The 16,653-nt window shown below is 36.2% G+C and overlaps 1 protein-coding gene across 1 annotated transcript in view; it reads left to right on the top strand.

Moving 5' to 3' along the window:
- Positions 1–16,653, top strand: part of ninaC (STKc_myosinIII_N_like and MYSc_Myo21 domain-containing protein ninaC) — a 579,315-nt gene that overhangs the window by 151,429 nt on the left and 411,233 nt on the right. Inside the window, exon 9 of the mRNA XM_090415596.1 lies at positions 10,146–10,310. Coding sequence (XP_090271722.1) covers positions 10,146–10,310 — 165 coding nt within the window. The remainder of the gene's footprint in view (positions 1–10,145; positions 10,311–16,653) is intronic.

Raw genomic sequence — 16,653 nt, 5'->3', positions numbered from 1 at the left:
CGCAAAATGGGTGCCGCGTTTGCTTTCAGCAGATCAAAAACACACTCGCATGAAAATCTCTGAACAGTGCTTGGAGAATTTTAACAAGAATAAAACTGAATTTGTGCATTGATTTATTACTATGGATGAGACTTGGATTCACCATTACACACCGATAATCCGAACAGCAGTCAAAACAGTGGATAGGAGCCGGTTGTTCAGCACCAAACAAGACAAAGTTAGTTCCATCAGCAGGAAAGGTCATGGCATCGGTGTTTTGGGATGATAAAGGCATTTTGTTTATTAATTATCTTGAAATGGGTAAAACGATAACTGAGGAATATTATTCTGATCTTTTAACCAGACTAGACAAAAAAATTCATGAGAAGAGACCCGTTTGCAGAAGAAAAAAAAATCATCTTTCATCAGGACAATGCCTGCCGACAAAGGTGTTTTGGCAATGGGAAAATTAAGCGATCTGCACTATGAATTGCTCAAACATCCACCTTATTCCCCAGATTTGGCTCCCTCTGACTTCCATCTCTTACCAAGACTAAAACTGTTCCTCGCTGGTTGGCGTTTTTCTTCGAATCAAGAGATTTCAGCTGTATAGGAGTATTTTGCAGATCTTACTGAGAACCACAACAGGGATGGGAGAATGGTGCTGGAGCATCACTGTAATAAATGTATTTGTCTTAAGGGAGATTATGTTGAAGAATAAAAATAATTTTGAAATTATACATTAGTTTTTTCATTGCTAGGCTCGGGAAGTTTCAGACCACTCTCGAACATGCATTTTCCTCTTCGCAGCTTATACTGCTATTGTTAAAATCTCCCATAACAATCATTCTGCTTGCACTTACTAATCTCAACTGCCTAAACATCTCCTGCTCCCCACCCTCTGTACTCCTTGGCTTGTAGCAACACCCCCACTAAAGTCAAATAAAATCAAATTTGTTTCTATATCTATCTGTTTGTTTACTGCTAATCTGATTTTCGTACGATTTTCTTTTATATGTATCAGGAAGGGCTGGTCAGGTCTTAGAAAGTAATTTCCAGGAAGGGGATGATGCTTAAGAATGTTTTTTTGTAAAAGGGAGCGGTAAGCCAAATAAGTTTGGGAACCACTGATCTAGACTAATGCATTTTGAAGAGTTAGACCCTACAAAAATGTGAGATCAGCATGCCAGATTTAAATGGAACACTGTAGAGTATCCTATATAACACATATGTACACTTCATAGAAACCGCATCACCTGCTGTCCAGATATTAAGACCTACATGACAGGCATTGCGGAGAAATTCTTCACAATCACGGATAATCACCCAAATCAGCTAGTTCGACAGGCAGCGGACTACAAGTCCTGAGATCGTTTCAAACATAAAAAACCGAAATCCTCCATCACAAGAGAAAGCTGATACAGCCTCAATGCTCACAATGAGTGGGTAAATTACCCACAATATAAAATCCAGATGAAGGGATAAAGAGTCAAGGACTCAGTCCATCAACCAATTAAGTTTAAAGTTCAATCGTCTGCTGTAACCATATTTTTTTGGTAATTAAATTTGAATGCTAATTTTGTAAAGGGATAATAGCAATAATTGTCACAAATAATAAAGAAATTAATATAATCTTTTTATTTTTGATTAATATTTCATTATTTTTAGTACAAGATGTGACATAATTAGGAAATGACAACAAACTTGACAAATTTGCAAATATTTTAAAATAGAGTGAATGGTGATATTTTCACTGAAAAAAAAAATACTGGTATCAAAATTTAGTTTAACTACAGTCTTACTAACATTCAAATCTAAAAATTCACTTTTTGCTATTTAGTACTTCATGGGCCCTCCTTTTGCTTTCATTACAGCATGGCATCAGCAGGGCATTGACAAAATCAATTTCCTGATGGATGCAACTGTCAATTCATGGTTCCATACCATTACAATGGCTTCTTTGAACTCTTGACGTGTTTTCAGCTTCTTTTTCCATATTTCAGTTTCCATTTGTTACTACAAATTCTCAATGGGGTTGAGATCTGGGCTGTTTTCTGGCCACGATAATTACTGGATCAAGTTCATTGAGCCACTTATTAACCTGCCACAAAAAACTAAAGTTTTTGTTGCAGGTTAATGTACATTAATGTAATGCTATTAGGTATTATAATAGCATTACTTACACTTTTTGCCCAATGGGAAAGGGTGAAATCCTCCTGAAAGATGCAGTTCATTGTTACGGTAAACCAGTCACTGATAGTGGGCAGCAATTCTTAATTGCTGCCCACCAGAAAATTCTGCTAAAATTTTCTGGTATACACTTGTGCATTCACTAAAGTGCAAGCGGCCAACACCATGATACAACATGCATCCCCCAGATCATCTGACTGGCTGAGAATTTGACGTTTGACACAAGATAGTCAGGGTTGAATTTTTCCCCTTTATCATCTTCAAATTATCTGTTTTCCATTGGTGCCCTGCAGGTTAAACTTTTTCTTGTCAGAAAAAATTACTCTTTTCCAATGATCAGGGGGTCCATTTGACATGCCCTTTGCACCAATTTAACTGATCCAGTTAAAAAAGAACCAAAAGAAATGCTTAAAGAAAAAGGCCTAAATACCATCAACCTTCTTTCATCCTCCAAACAGGTTATTTGTTATACCGATGGATCATCAGACACCAATATGATTAATGGAGGCGCTGGTGTTCTCCTTCTACTCCCGAAAGGTGAAAAACTTTCAATAAAAGTTGGATCTTGGAGAATCGCTTCCAATTTTACCAGCGAACTCTACGCAATAATAAAGCACTAGAAGCCTACTTAAATCTATCATCATCTCAACAATCTGAAGGAATTATAATTTACAGTGACTCAAGATCAGCTATGGAGGCAATCAAAAATGGCAATACCAAGCTCACACAAGACACCCATAAACTCTTAAATCATCTAAAGTGTTTAGGTAAAAGTTGCATTTTACAATGGATTCCTGCTCATGTAGGCATTGATCACAACGAAGCAGCTGATAAATTAGCAAAAGAGGCCAGAGAACTCAACCAAGAAACTCATATGATAACCCTTGCTGATGCCAATGCACTAGCAAAAGCTAAACTAATTCCATTGAAATGAGTGATACAACATCAAATTCCCGAGATCAATGCTGACAGAAGGACCTCCACCACGATAGCAAGACTACGAACAGGACATTATAGAGGAATGAAGATCAATACAGATGATACGAGAACATATAGAAACTGCAACAACTGCCCCAATACTGAACTGACACCCACTCACATCTTTACCTGTCCAGCAATTACAGCAGCCTTGCAAGAAATAGATCCTAATCCTGAACAACAGCTCTATACAAACAAAATCACAGACATAGCCAAAGCAGTACAAAGAGCACACGGAAACATCTAAGACTCTTCAAAGGACAAGACAACAACAACAACAACTGATCCAGTCTCATTTTTTGGTTAACAAGGACTTATTTTTAGGGCAACTGGTTATCAGTCCCTGTTTAATGAGTCTTCTATTAGAAGCTTACCAATACTCCTGTTTGTTCTTCCCAGTCCCATTTCAGCTCTCAGGATGATGTATGGTTATTTTTGAGTCAAACCTACTTTAGAACTTGATCTTGGCATGGTATAGATAGTGACTTTCTTCCTTTCAGCAGATTGAGTTTCCTTCACTTTCGACAGCAGTCATAGATTGACTAGAGGATACTCTTTTAGCTATTTCACAAAACGGAATAGCCTTCTCTATTCAAAGCTTGAATCATACTTTGGAATACAATGTGTTAACTGCACATAACTACACACCATAGCAAATGCAGCATAAAAATGCAAAAATTAGCTCTTGCTATCTGTTTATAGCATAAAAAATTCTGATGCATAGCAGCAATTATTATGTTTTACGGAAACCTGTGGGAATGACAGATAATGCAATACAACAAAATATCTAACGATAAACCAATGAAAATGACCATTTAACTACTAAAAACTATATTTATGTAAGATGATGCAGTTTCTGTGAACATGAGTGTATATATAACACTCATATGTATATAATGAGAGCGTCCATAGCTCAGTCGCTGTAGATGAAGCTCTTTGTCAGAAAGACCTGGGTTCGATTCCCATCCATGATGTGAGGAATTTATCTAGTCTCTTTCGACTAAAGGAGAGTTAGTTGGTCTCGTACAAAGGTAGTGGATTTTTTCACCTATAAACTCGGGTTTTTTTTTCCATCAGAACAGCCAAACCATCCCATGAACACACACGGATACAGCCAAATACTTATAACAATGTGGAAGAGCTAGGGTCCTCACCACATTCTGCTCATGCCTGTAATCAACCTCCTGTATTGGAGACAACACATGATGATGTATATAACACTCATGAATATCATAATCATGAATTCTGTATTTCTGTGGGTAAAGCCAAAACCTCACCAGTGCCTCAGGATTTTGATTTTTCAAAATGAGCCAACTGGTCAGAATGCCAACTTGTGTAGATAGGATTGACTGCTGTATCAAAGCTTAACTATAGTTTCAACAACAATAATCTTAATGTATTAAGGAAAAGAAGATATTAGAAACATAACTTGAGGGATAACTACATCAGACAGTATGTAACAGAGGGCACGCGAGGATGGATTGAGAATCTTGGGTTTGATCATCTCATCAGAGGATGTAATTATAAATGAGGTGTCAAATCATCCACCAATTGGTGAGAGTGACCAAGGTCATTAACTGGGTGGTTGCCAATAGTGCGAGGACCTCTGTGAGAAAAGGGTATATGTGGAACTACAAGGGGGTGGGGGTTTGATTATGAAGAACTCAGAAGAGAGCTTGCAGATGCAATGTCTAAATGTATTCCAAGGGTGAGAACGTTAAATAAGGTAGGTGTGAGATGGATGAATAAAGAGATTAAGCATGCGATACAGAGAAAGAGGACATTGTAGGTGTGAGATGGATGAATAAAGAGATTAAGCATGCGATACAGAGAAAGAGGACATTGTAGGTGTGAGATGGATGAATAAAGAGATTAAGCATGCGATACAGAGAAAGAGGACATTGTGGAGGCAGCATAAGAGAAGTGGAAATAACCAATTTCATGAGGTCTACAAAGACCAGGCAAGGAGGGTGACTTGGTTGGTGAGGGGTAGCTAAAGAGAGGTATGAACAGCAGTTAGCTAATGAAGCCAAAAAGAATCCTAAGGAGTTCTTTCGATATATAGCCAGCAAAAGAAAGAATGACTATGGAAGGATGACATTGATAAGAGAAAATGGTATAAATACAGCTGTTGCAGAATGTGTGGTGGAGATACTTAATGAGCAGTTCATAAAGGTCTTTTAATCTTGTGAATGTGACTTCATGGAGAGATTGAGAGCAGTTGATGATGAGGAGGAGAGACTGACTGTAAGTGAGCAAGAGGTGTATGGGGAGTTGAGTAAACTAGATGTTAATAAGGCTGTGGGACTTATTAGTATATCACCACATATTCTGAAGGAATGTGCCAGGGAGTTGACACCTGTCTTGACATATTTTTTTAATACGAGTCTTGCACTCGGTCCAATTCCTAAGGAGTGGAAGGAGGGCAAGATCGTGCCACTTCATAATGGAGGTGATCGAACTCAAGCATCAAACTATAGGCCTGTGTGTCAGGTGTTATGGTTAAGTTGTTGGAGAAGCTTGTGAGAACTAGGATCCAGAGTTGGGTTGACAACAATGGTATAATCTTTGATGGACAGCATGGATTTGCTAAAGGGAGGTCATGTTTTAGTAAACTGCTTACTTATTACAATAAAGTGACTACTTCCTTGGACAGAGGAGAAGGATACACAGTAATATACTTGGATTTCGCAAAGGCTTTTGATAGAGTATCTCATGATAAGTTGACAGTCAAAGTAGAGCAGATGGGGTTGGATATTAGATTAGTGCATTGAATTGGAGACTGGCTATCTGATAGGTATCAACAAGTTGTGTATGGGGTTGCAATATCCAGGAAAAGGAAAGTCACTAATGAAGTGCCTCGGGGGTCTGTTATGGGGCCATTACGGTTTAACTTGTATATTAATGATATTGGTGAAGATTTGGATGGGAATAGTCAGTTGTTTGCAGATGATGCAAAGTTGGGACGAACTATGAAGTGTAGTGAAGATGTTGTGGCCTTACTAGAAGACTTGAATAAATTGAGTGATTGGGCACGGAAATGGGGGATGTGAGTTCAATGTTGCGAAATGTAAGGTTTTAAAATTTGGAAAACAAAGATAGGATGCAGAATTTATGCTTGGTGTGGATATATTGTTGGAGATGGAAGAAATAAGAGATCTGGAGGTGATGGCGGATAAGGATCTGAAATTTAGGTGACACATAGCCAAAATTGTGAAGACAACACAAAGACTTCTGGGAATGATGTGGAGGACACTGACTTGTAGAAGTAGGGAGATTCTTGTTCCGATGTATAAGGCTTTGATTAGACCACACGGACTGTTGTGCCCAGAATTGGTCACCTGGTTTTCAGAAGGATGAAGAGATGCTGGAAAGGGTCCAAAGGTGACTGACTAAGGTAGTTTCTGATCTCTGGAATGACGAGTATGAGGAAAGATTGAGAAGATGTAATTTGCAGAGTCTGGTGGACATGAAGAAGAGGGGAGATATGATAGAGACCCACAAGTTGGTAAGGGGTTGTTATAGGATCAATGCGGGAGAAGTTCTACAGAAAATAGTGGAAGATCTGGGGAGAACCGGAGGTTATTCCTGGATACTGTATAAAGAGGGTGTGAGTAGGGGAGTGAGTGGCAGGTTTTTTTCGTGCAGAGTTGTAAATGATTGGAATGCCTTGCCTGAGAATGTGGTGTCTGCACGGAGTTTGAATGTGTTCGAGGCATGGTATGATGAGCTGTGTGTGTGTGTGATAAGAGGACCTCCCAGATGAGTCCTTGACTCCATGAGGTCTTTGGGTAATAATAATAATAATAACAAGTATTTTATTGTTAATTAATTGAACTAAAAAATCATGCAGAGCGCATTACTATACCTTACAGAATATGCAGTACAGGTTAAACCAGTATGATAACTTCAGTTGTTATATTACAACTGTACTGAAGAATGAATTGAAATATGGGATTCTTTTCTAGACAACAAACATGGAACTTTTAAAACCAAGGTCTCTGATAGTGGGGGTCTACCACTAGGCAATGAAATTCATATACTACCTAAAGACAATCAAAAATATTTTGACCCACAGCATGTTGCTTGGAGAGCAGATGCATGTTATCCTCTTTGCCAACAAAGTCAGCTTATATTTGTGGATGTGTAGATATATATATATAGTTGATAAAGATGATGTAGCTATCTTGTAGGATGATTTAAGTAAATTGACATCGTGGGCAAACGATAATGGTTATCAATCACACCTCTTAAATTGAGATAATGGGCCACCCACACCCACACACACAATTTCTAGAGGGATGAAGCCTTGGAAATGAATATTTCACTTTTAAGTCATTTCAGTAAGGCAATGAGACAGGGTTCACATTTTAAGAGAATGTGCTGTAGAACAGGCTGTGCAATTAAACTGGCTGTTTAATAAAAGTCTAGCAGTGGGACAAGTTCCTGGAGAGTGGAAGAATTTTAGGAAATTGGTAGGAATCATACACAGAATTGGGCAGAAGAGGACAATATTATGGAAGAGGGCGAGACTGGATTTGTTAAGGGGCCCTCTTGTTTCAGTAATCTGAATGTATTTTATGACAGTCACAAGAGCAGTGGATGAAGGTAAAGCATACACTGTCATTTTTTGGGATTTTGAATTGCAACATATGGGTTTGGATATCAGGTTAGTGGATTAGATTGGTAACTGGTTTCCAAGAGATATTAGAGAGTTGTATATGGGGAGAAGTATCTGAGTAGGAAGGTTACAAGTGGAGTTCCACAGTTCAGTACTGGGACCATTACTGTACAATCTTTATGTCAATGATATTGCCATAGGACTCGTCGTCCGGTAGCATCCTCTAGCAAGAGGGTTGCAGCAAATGAGCAGCTCTTCTCCATTTCTCTTTGTCTGTCACCTCAGTCATTCTTAAACCAGTCCATTCCACGATGTCATTGAACCACTCTCTAGTTGACCTTCCATGTCTTCTCTTCCCCTCAACTTTCCCTTGTAATATAGTTCTTGTCAGGTCTCCTGAAGAACCTCTCAGAAGATGTCCTGCAAATCTGGTCTTTCTTTGCATAATATTTTTGAGCAGTGTTCTTTCCATCCCAACTCTTCTTAAAACTTCTTGATTTGATATTCTCTCTATATAGCTAATATTTTCCATCTTTCTATAACACCACATTTCCAATGCATTAATTCTTTCCATATCTCTCTTTCTGAGTGTCCATGACTCACTTCCATAACTTGCAATAATCCAAACTGTTGCTTTAACTATTCCAACTCTAACACCTATTTTAATAATCTTGTTTATTAAAATTTTCTTCATTTCCATAAATGCCAATTTAGCTTTGCCTATTCTGTTTCTAATGTCCAACTCTGAAGTTCCTTTCTCTGAGATACAGCTACCTAAATATTGAAATATTTAGGTAGCTATTAAATATTGAAATCTATCCATGCCTTCTAAAATCTTTCCTCCACATCCTATCTTTACATTATCTGCTATTTTTCTGCCCATTATCATTATCTTGGTGGACATGAGGAAGATTAATCTTTGTATTAATCCTTAGTCTGTACTCTTTACAAGAGTTTTCAATTCTTTGAACAATTTGTTGTAATCCATTTTCACTTTCTGCCATCACCACTACATCATCCGCATATCTTAAATTATTAATGATTCTTCCATTTATTTTTATTCCTTCTTCTACATCCTCAGGTGCTTCTCTAAGCATCTGTTCACTATAAAGATTAAACAATAAGTGATAACTTGCATCCTTGTCTAACTCCTCTCTCCACCGGGAATTCTCCTGTTTTCTCTCCATTTACACATACTGATGCTGTTTGTGACCAATATAATCTCTTTAAAATTTCCAAGTCATAAGAGTCAATATTAATATTTTCTAGAATGTCAAAAAGCCTTCTATGACATTCTAGTTTCACTGTATCAAATGTCTTTTCAAAATCTAGAAATCCCCAAAACAACTTTCCACCATGGTTTAGTGTTTTCTCCCCAATAATTCTTAGACAAGTTATAGCCTCTCTAGTTCCTTTGTTAGTTCTGAATCCAAACTTTTCCTCATTCATTTCTTTTTCTATTTTATTTTTAATTCTCTCTAAAATTATTTTTTTATTCTTAATTCTCTCTAAAATTATTTAAGCCAGAATTTTTGCTGTGTGAGTTATAAGACTTATCATTCTAAAATTGTTACAGTCTAAAACTCCCATCTTTTTTTTTTTAGAATGGGGATAAAAATTGATCTTCTAAACTCCTCTGGTAATTCTTGTCCCTCATAAATTCCGTTAATAATTTGCCATAACACTTCCATACCTTTTTCACCTATATTCCTTATAAGTTCTATCTGTATACCATCTATTCCAGGGGAGTTTCCTTCTTTCATCTTTTGAATTGCTAGATTCAATTCCTCTCTCATGATGTAAAGCCTCTGCCCACTCTGCTCTTTCATTTGATTTTCTCCTCTTTCTCTGTCTTCATAAAGTTTTCATACATATTCTTCTCATCTCTGTAATATCTTCTCTTTTTCTATCAGAATTTCACCTCTTTCATTCTTGACTGCTCCAGTCCTTTGTTTCTTTCTGCCTTTGCTGTTGCATCTTTACTTATTTCATCTAACCACTCTTCCTTTTTCCTTCTTATCTCTTTTTGTATTACTACATGGAGCTATTCAATTCTCTGCAGATGATGTGAAGCTTGAGCGAGTTATTATTATGAAATCCACAGGTATTTCATTTTGGTGGAGTTGTACTGGAAGAAGTGGAGGAAACAAGGGATCTTAGAGCAATTATAGAAAGAAGTTGGGAGCATGGTAAATCACAAAGTCTATCATACCACTAGCCTCCCACAATGAGTCTTATGATTCCATGGAGGTCAGAAAAATAAAAAAAATAAAAAATATTAATATTACAAATGTAAATGCATTTTTTTTCAAGATAATTACATATTTGAAAGAATCTTTTTCAAATATTATTACATATTAATGCATCTTTCTTAAAGATTCGCTTGAAGCTGAAATCCGTAATGAGAGAGCAGCAAGATTTGGGTTATATCAAAAGACCACCTGAAGTGACCACTAAACATGGAAAGTTAAAGACAGATCGTAAATCCCGCCCTCAGCCAATACTTGTGGATGATTTAGCAGCATTAGATAGTCTATCAGAGGTGGTTGTGAACTATTCTTTTTTTCAAATTTTAAACAATATTATTTTTAGATAGAAACCTAAAGACTAAATCTTCACTGATATTAACATTTTCAGTAGTAGGTAGGTATTCGCTAATGAAAATAAATGTTACATGTCATGTTTATATATATATATATATATATATATATATATATCCAAAACATAATATTTTATTGGTATTAATCAATGGTTAAATGATTAAAATGTCTTTCTTAATTAAACAATTCTTTATTAATTTATTTAATAAGTATATTGAATAAAGATTACAGTGTATCTTTGCAGCAATAGTTCTGGTATGCCATAATTCTGAACTTCCACAATCTTAGAAAAAGCATGACAGATTTTGTTCTACTTGCCAACTGGAAGAAATTTTTTAAACCTTTTTTCATACGGTCATACCGGGTATGTTCAATGATGTTTTAACTACAGATAAAAATTCCAATGCAAGTGGCATAAATCTTTGATTTTTTTTATTACATGAAAAGGGGTGCTTAAGGGTCAAAGCTGTATAACTGAGAGGAGACCTCCACATAGCCTTTAAAGGAATGCGGAGAACCGACCAGGGCTTCTGACCTAATGTCCAATCCTCACCTTCTCATGGTGCACCCTGTTGGTTATCTACTTTGATACTGAACGAACGAGGATGGGCTGGCAATTTGGGATTTAGCCGACCAAATTGTATTCTTATTGGTTAAACCAAAATAACAAATGATGGTACAACATGACAGAATTTCATGCCGGCTGGGGCGTCGCCCAGTTAAACAAGGCCCCCATTGTTTTCGCCAGGGAACCAGGGCGAACAGCGAAAAGTCAGCCACTGGAACAAATCTGAAAACAAACCCCAACTCAACATCACCAGAGTTAAAGATCGATACTATCAACGTAAGAAGCCTGAATGGCAAAGAAATGGAGCTAGCTGAGGAATTAGATAAGTACCAGATCGAGATAATAGGGGTGACTGAAACAAAAAAGACCAAAACTGGTGAGATCTTTCTGAGCAATAAATACCAAATGTTATATTCAGGCAATGACAATCAAGGAAAAGAAGGAGTAGCTATAGTATTCAACACAAAATACGAGGCTAATCTTCTTGAATGGCAGTCAGTCTCAAGTAGAGTAATGTGGGCAAATATGAGAATGGGGAACTGGACAATGAGACTTATTTGTGCCTATAGTCCCACAGAAGGTTCTACTAAGGTAGAAGTGGAGGAATTTTTTGATGCTTTAGAAAAAGCAACTGACACAATGAAAAAGGAAAAGTTGGTCCTTGTTGGGGATCTAAATAGCAGAGTAGGAAATGATTGTGAGACATATAAAAATATTTTCGGAAAATTTGGACAAAAGAGCAAAGCTAATAATAATGGCAAATATCTGTTGGATTTCTGCTCAGGACATGGACTGGTTATTACTAACACCATGTTCCAACATAAAAATGTGCACAAATTCACATGGAGAGAAGAGGCAAGGAATAAGAAAAGTCTCATTGACTATGTTATTGTTGATAGTGATGTTTTCTCCTTGGTGCAGGACACCAGAGTGTACAGAGGATTTGAAATTGGAAGCGATCACTATTTAATCTTGAGCAGGATAAAATTGAATTTCCTAGTGAAAAGAATAACATGTAAGAAAGTTTTAAAGCGAATAAAAGTTGAGCAGCTCTCAGATGTGAACTGTAGACTAAAATACAGAAAGATTATTGAAAAGAAAATTAAAGAGTTTGAGAACAGGAATCAAACCTTGGAGATTCAGTGGCAAACTCTGAAGAAAACATTGATTGATTCTGCCAGAGAGGCATGTGGTGAGGTTGTGTGCAAGGATAAAAAAATCAGAACTCCCTAGTGGACACAGGAAGTTAAAGAGGCAGTGAAGGAAAAGAAGAAAGCATATCAAAAGTTACTGGCAAATATGTCAGTTTTTACTCTTACAGAATACAGAGACAAATGTAAGAAAGCTAAACAGTGTGTAAAACTAGCTAAACAAAAGTCATGGGAGGACTTTCGCAAGAATATAGAAAATAAATATCAAGAAGGTGGCAAAATATTCTGGAGGTTGTTGAAGAAGCTTAGGAAAGGAGGAAAGAGTGCTGTAAAAGGAGTTAGAGATGATAAAGGTGACATGAAAACAGGAGAAAAAGATATCCTTGAAGTATGGAGTAATTACTTTGAAAAACTGCTAAATGAAACAAGCAGTGATGACAGCACAGTGATAAAAAACACTGACCAGGCATGCAGTCAAGAATACATATCCATACTTGAAGTAGAAAAAGCCATCAAAGGCTTGAAATGTGGAAAGGCAGAAGGAGTAGATGATATTCGAACAGAAATGCTGAAGTATGGTGGTATAAAAGTCTTACAGTCTCTACACTGCATAGTTCAGAAAGCCTGGACTGAGGGAAAAATTCCCGATGATTGGAGTAGAGCTCTCATAGTACCCATATATAAAAAGGGAAATAAAACTGAATGTGAGAATTACAGAGGTATTTCCCTACTGAGTGTACCTGGCAAGATCTATGCAAGTATACTTGAGAAATGGTTGAGAAGAATTGTGGAAGAAAAGCTTGGTGAAGAACAAGCTGGATTCAGGCCAAATAGAGGCTGTCAGGATCAGATCTTCACTTTACAACAAATAGTTGAGAAAGCATGGGAATATAACAAAGATCTGTATTTAAGTTTTGTCGATTTGGAAAAGGCATATGACAAGGTGCCATGAGAGAAGCTATTCAATACGCTGCAGTTATATGGTGTCAATGGGGCATTATATCAAGCAATACTTAGTCTTTATTTGTGTTGTAAGTCAGCAGTTAGAATTGAAGGAAGATGGTTTAATGTTAAATCTGGTGTGAGACAAGGATGTACATTATCCCTTGTGTTGTTCATTATCTATATGGATCACATTATGAAGGAAAGTGGTATTAAACCTGATATCAAAATTGGAGATGTTAATGTCAGCTCTTTGCTTTATGCGGATGATGTTATACTTCTAAATAAATCCGCTACAAGTCTGCAAGATTCTCTGACTAAATTGAATAGCTGTTGTAATAGATATGGTATGAAGGTCAGCAATAAAAAGACAAAGACAATGAAAATAGGCAGAATCATTGAAAATGTCAACTGTGTTGTGAATGGAGAACCTGTGGAACAAGTAAAACATTTCAGTTACTTAGGCACAATTTTTACTGAAGATGGTAAATTAAATATAGAAATAGACAACAGAATCAGCAAAGCTGGTATAGTGGGATGTCAATTGAATAAATTCATATGGAATAAGAGAGAAATTAGTCGGAAAACTAAATTAGCTGTATGCAAGCTAATTTAGTGTTCCGACAGTGTTCAAACCAGTTTTAACTTATGGATCTGAGAGCTGGGTCAGAAGTAAAATACTTGACCAAAGACTAGAGACTGCAGATATGGACTCCTGAGAAAGATTAGAGGCGTGAACAGATGGCATCAATGGCAATATCATATTAAAAATGAGGATATTAAGAAAGAACTTGACATTGTCAGCATCCAGGAATGCATTAGCAGAGCTAATCTCAGGTGGTATGGTCACTTAAATAGAATGGGCGAGGAAAGATTAGCAAAACAAGTGTTCTCTGCCAGGTTGGCAGGAAAACGACCTAGAGGAAGACCAAGATATAGGTGGATTGATATGGTACAAAGTGCCTTAGACGATAGAAATATAAGATCTGATAATGTTGGAGTCTTGACAAGTAACAGACTGATTTGGAAGAAAATTGTAGATAGGAAGTTAGTAATGATGTAAATTTTTCATGTAGTACTGTCATATCCTGTACACCCCTTGAGGGTACATGGCAGGAATTTGATGCTGATGACGATGATGATGATGAAAAGGGCAGCAGAAATGATATCAATAATTATAGGCCAATTAATTTGCTATCACAGTTGTACAAAATGTTTATATTTATTATATTAAATAGGATCACAAGATTTTTGAATGATGCACAGCCATATGAACAAGCAAGATTTTCTACAAAAAATCATATTCAAACTATTAACCAAGTAATAGAGAAAAGTAAATGAATATGACCTTCCTGCATGTTTAGTGTTTGTAGATTTTGAAAAACCCCTTGTTTCTCTGTATTCAGTCAAAAATAATAAACAGTTTAAAACACAAGCCATCGCAGAAAAATATATCAGATTATTGAAAACTATATATCAAAACACAACAGCCAGTAGAAAGCTAGAACATCATGGAGAGGAATTTGGTACTGAGAGAGGAGTAAGGTTGGATGCTATATCATCCAAATTTTTTTCCGCTACATTATAAGAAGTCTTTAAGAATATATCATGGGAAAACTGTGGAATTAGCATCAATACAAAAAATTTCAATCACTTATGTTTTGCAAATGATATTGTTCTTTTAGCAAAAAAATAAAGAAAAAAAACTCAGAAATGCTAAATGACCTTGACAGAGAAAGCAGGAAAAGAGGTTTAAAAATTAATATAACTAAAGCCAAATTGATGACAAATTCAGATCAAATTGAATAAAATTAACAGATAACCATATTGAAATTGAAGAGGACTATATTTACCTTGTTCAATTAGTTAGTTTTAAGGAAAAATAAGAAAAGAAATAAGTAAAAGAATTACACAAGGAAACAAAGCATTTTGGCACTAACCACACCTGCCTGGTTGGCCGAGTGGTTAGTGTATCTGCTCTCCGGCCAAAAGGCTATGGGTACATATATCCCATTGTGGGCATGAATGTTTATTATTATCTGTGAAAATACTAGTGGTGGTGGTGGTGGTGGATGGTGTTGTTGTAGATGATAAGGTGGTTGCGATTCATTGTAGTTGGTGGATTGAGTGGTGGAGACAGAGAATTGTACAGTAAGTGCCCTCCCTCGATGAGTCTTTGGACTCCCTGGAGGTATCATGTAATAATAATAATAATAATTTATCAGTATGCCTAAAAAAGAAAGCTCTTTTCTTTTGTCTGAACTTTTTGTCTCTTGACAGTACTGGTGTACTATAGGGTGACTAACCTCTTGTGTGTGTGTGGGGGGGGGATTAATTAATATATATATATATATATATATATACACATACATACATATATATATTATCAATATATCATCTTACAGTACCACACTTTAATTTACTATCCATACACTCATCACTCTCTCTCTCTCTCTCTCTCTCTGACAACTCATTCTTGTCACTTATTATCCTCCATGCAAAAAGGAAAAAAAAAAAAAAAAAAAAAAAAAAAAATATATATATATATATATATATATCATCATCTTCAAATTCCTCATATATACCCTCAAGGGCTCTACTGGATATCATAGCACAACATGAAAATTTTATATCATTTCTAACTTCCTATCTACAATTTTTCTTCGAATCAGTCTGTTACCTGTCAAAATTCCAATATGATCAGATCTTATATTTCTGTCTTCTAAGGCACTTTTTACTATATCAATCCAGCTATATCTCAGTCTTCCTCTGGATCTTTTTCCTGCCAACCTAGCAGAGAATACTTGTTTTGCTAATCTTTCCTCTGCCATTCTGTTTAAATGACCATACCACATGAGATTAGCTCTGCTAATGCATTCCTGGATGCTGACAATGTCAGGTTCTTTCCTAATATCCTCGTTTTTAATATGATATTGCCAATGATATCATCTGTTCATACCCTGAATCTTTCTCAGGACTCTCATCTTTGCAGTTTCTAGTCTTTGGTCAAGTGTTTTACTTCTGACCCAGCTCTCAGATCCATAAGTTAAAATTGGTTTGAACACTGTCTTGTATACAGCTAATTTAGTGTTCTGACTAATTTCTTTCTTATTCCATACAAATTTATTCAATTGACTTCCTACCATAACAGCTTTGTTGATTCTGTTGTCTATTTTCTTATTTAATTTACCATCTTCACTAAAAATTGTGCCTAATTAGCTGAAATCTTTTACTTGTTTTATAAGTTCTCCATTCACAATGCAGTTGATATTTTCAATGTTTCTGCCTATTTTCATTGTCTTTGTCTTTTTAATGCTAACCTTCATACTATATCTATTACAACATTTCTTCAATTTAGTCAGAGAATCTTGCAGACTTGTAGTGGATTTATTTAGAAGTATCACATCATCGGCATAAAGCAAAGAGCTGAGCTTTACACCTGCAATTTTGATATCCTGTTTAATATCACTTTCCTTCATAATGTGCTCCACATAGATAATGAATAACAAAGGGGATAAATGTGCATCCTTGTCTGACACCAGATTTAATATTAAACCACCTTACTGTACTTCCTTCAATTCTAACTGCTGACTTACAACTCAAATAAAGAACAAGTATTGCTTG

This window comes from Typopeltis vanoorti, chromosome 3 (assembly GCF_054136105.1).
Source record: "Typopeltis vanoorti isolate ZY-2024b chromosome 3, IOZ_Tvanoo_1.0, whole genome shotgun sequence".
Lineage (NCBI taxonomy): Eukaryota > Metazoa > Arthropoda > Arachnida > Uropygi > Thelyphonidae > Typopeltis > Typopeltis vanoorti.
The sequence above is the reverse complement of the archived record's forward strand: the minus strand, read 5'-3'. Positions and strand labels throughout refer to the sequence as shown.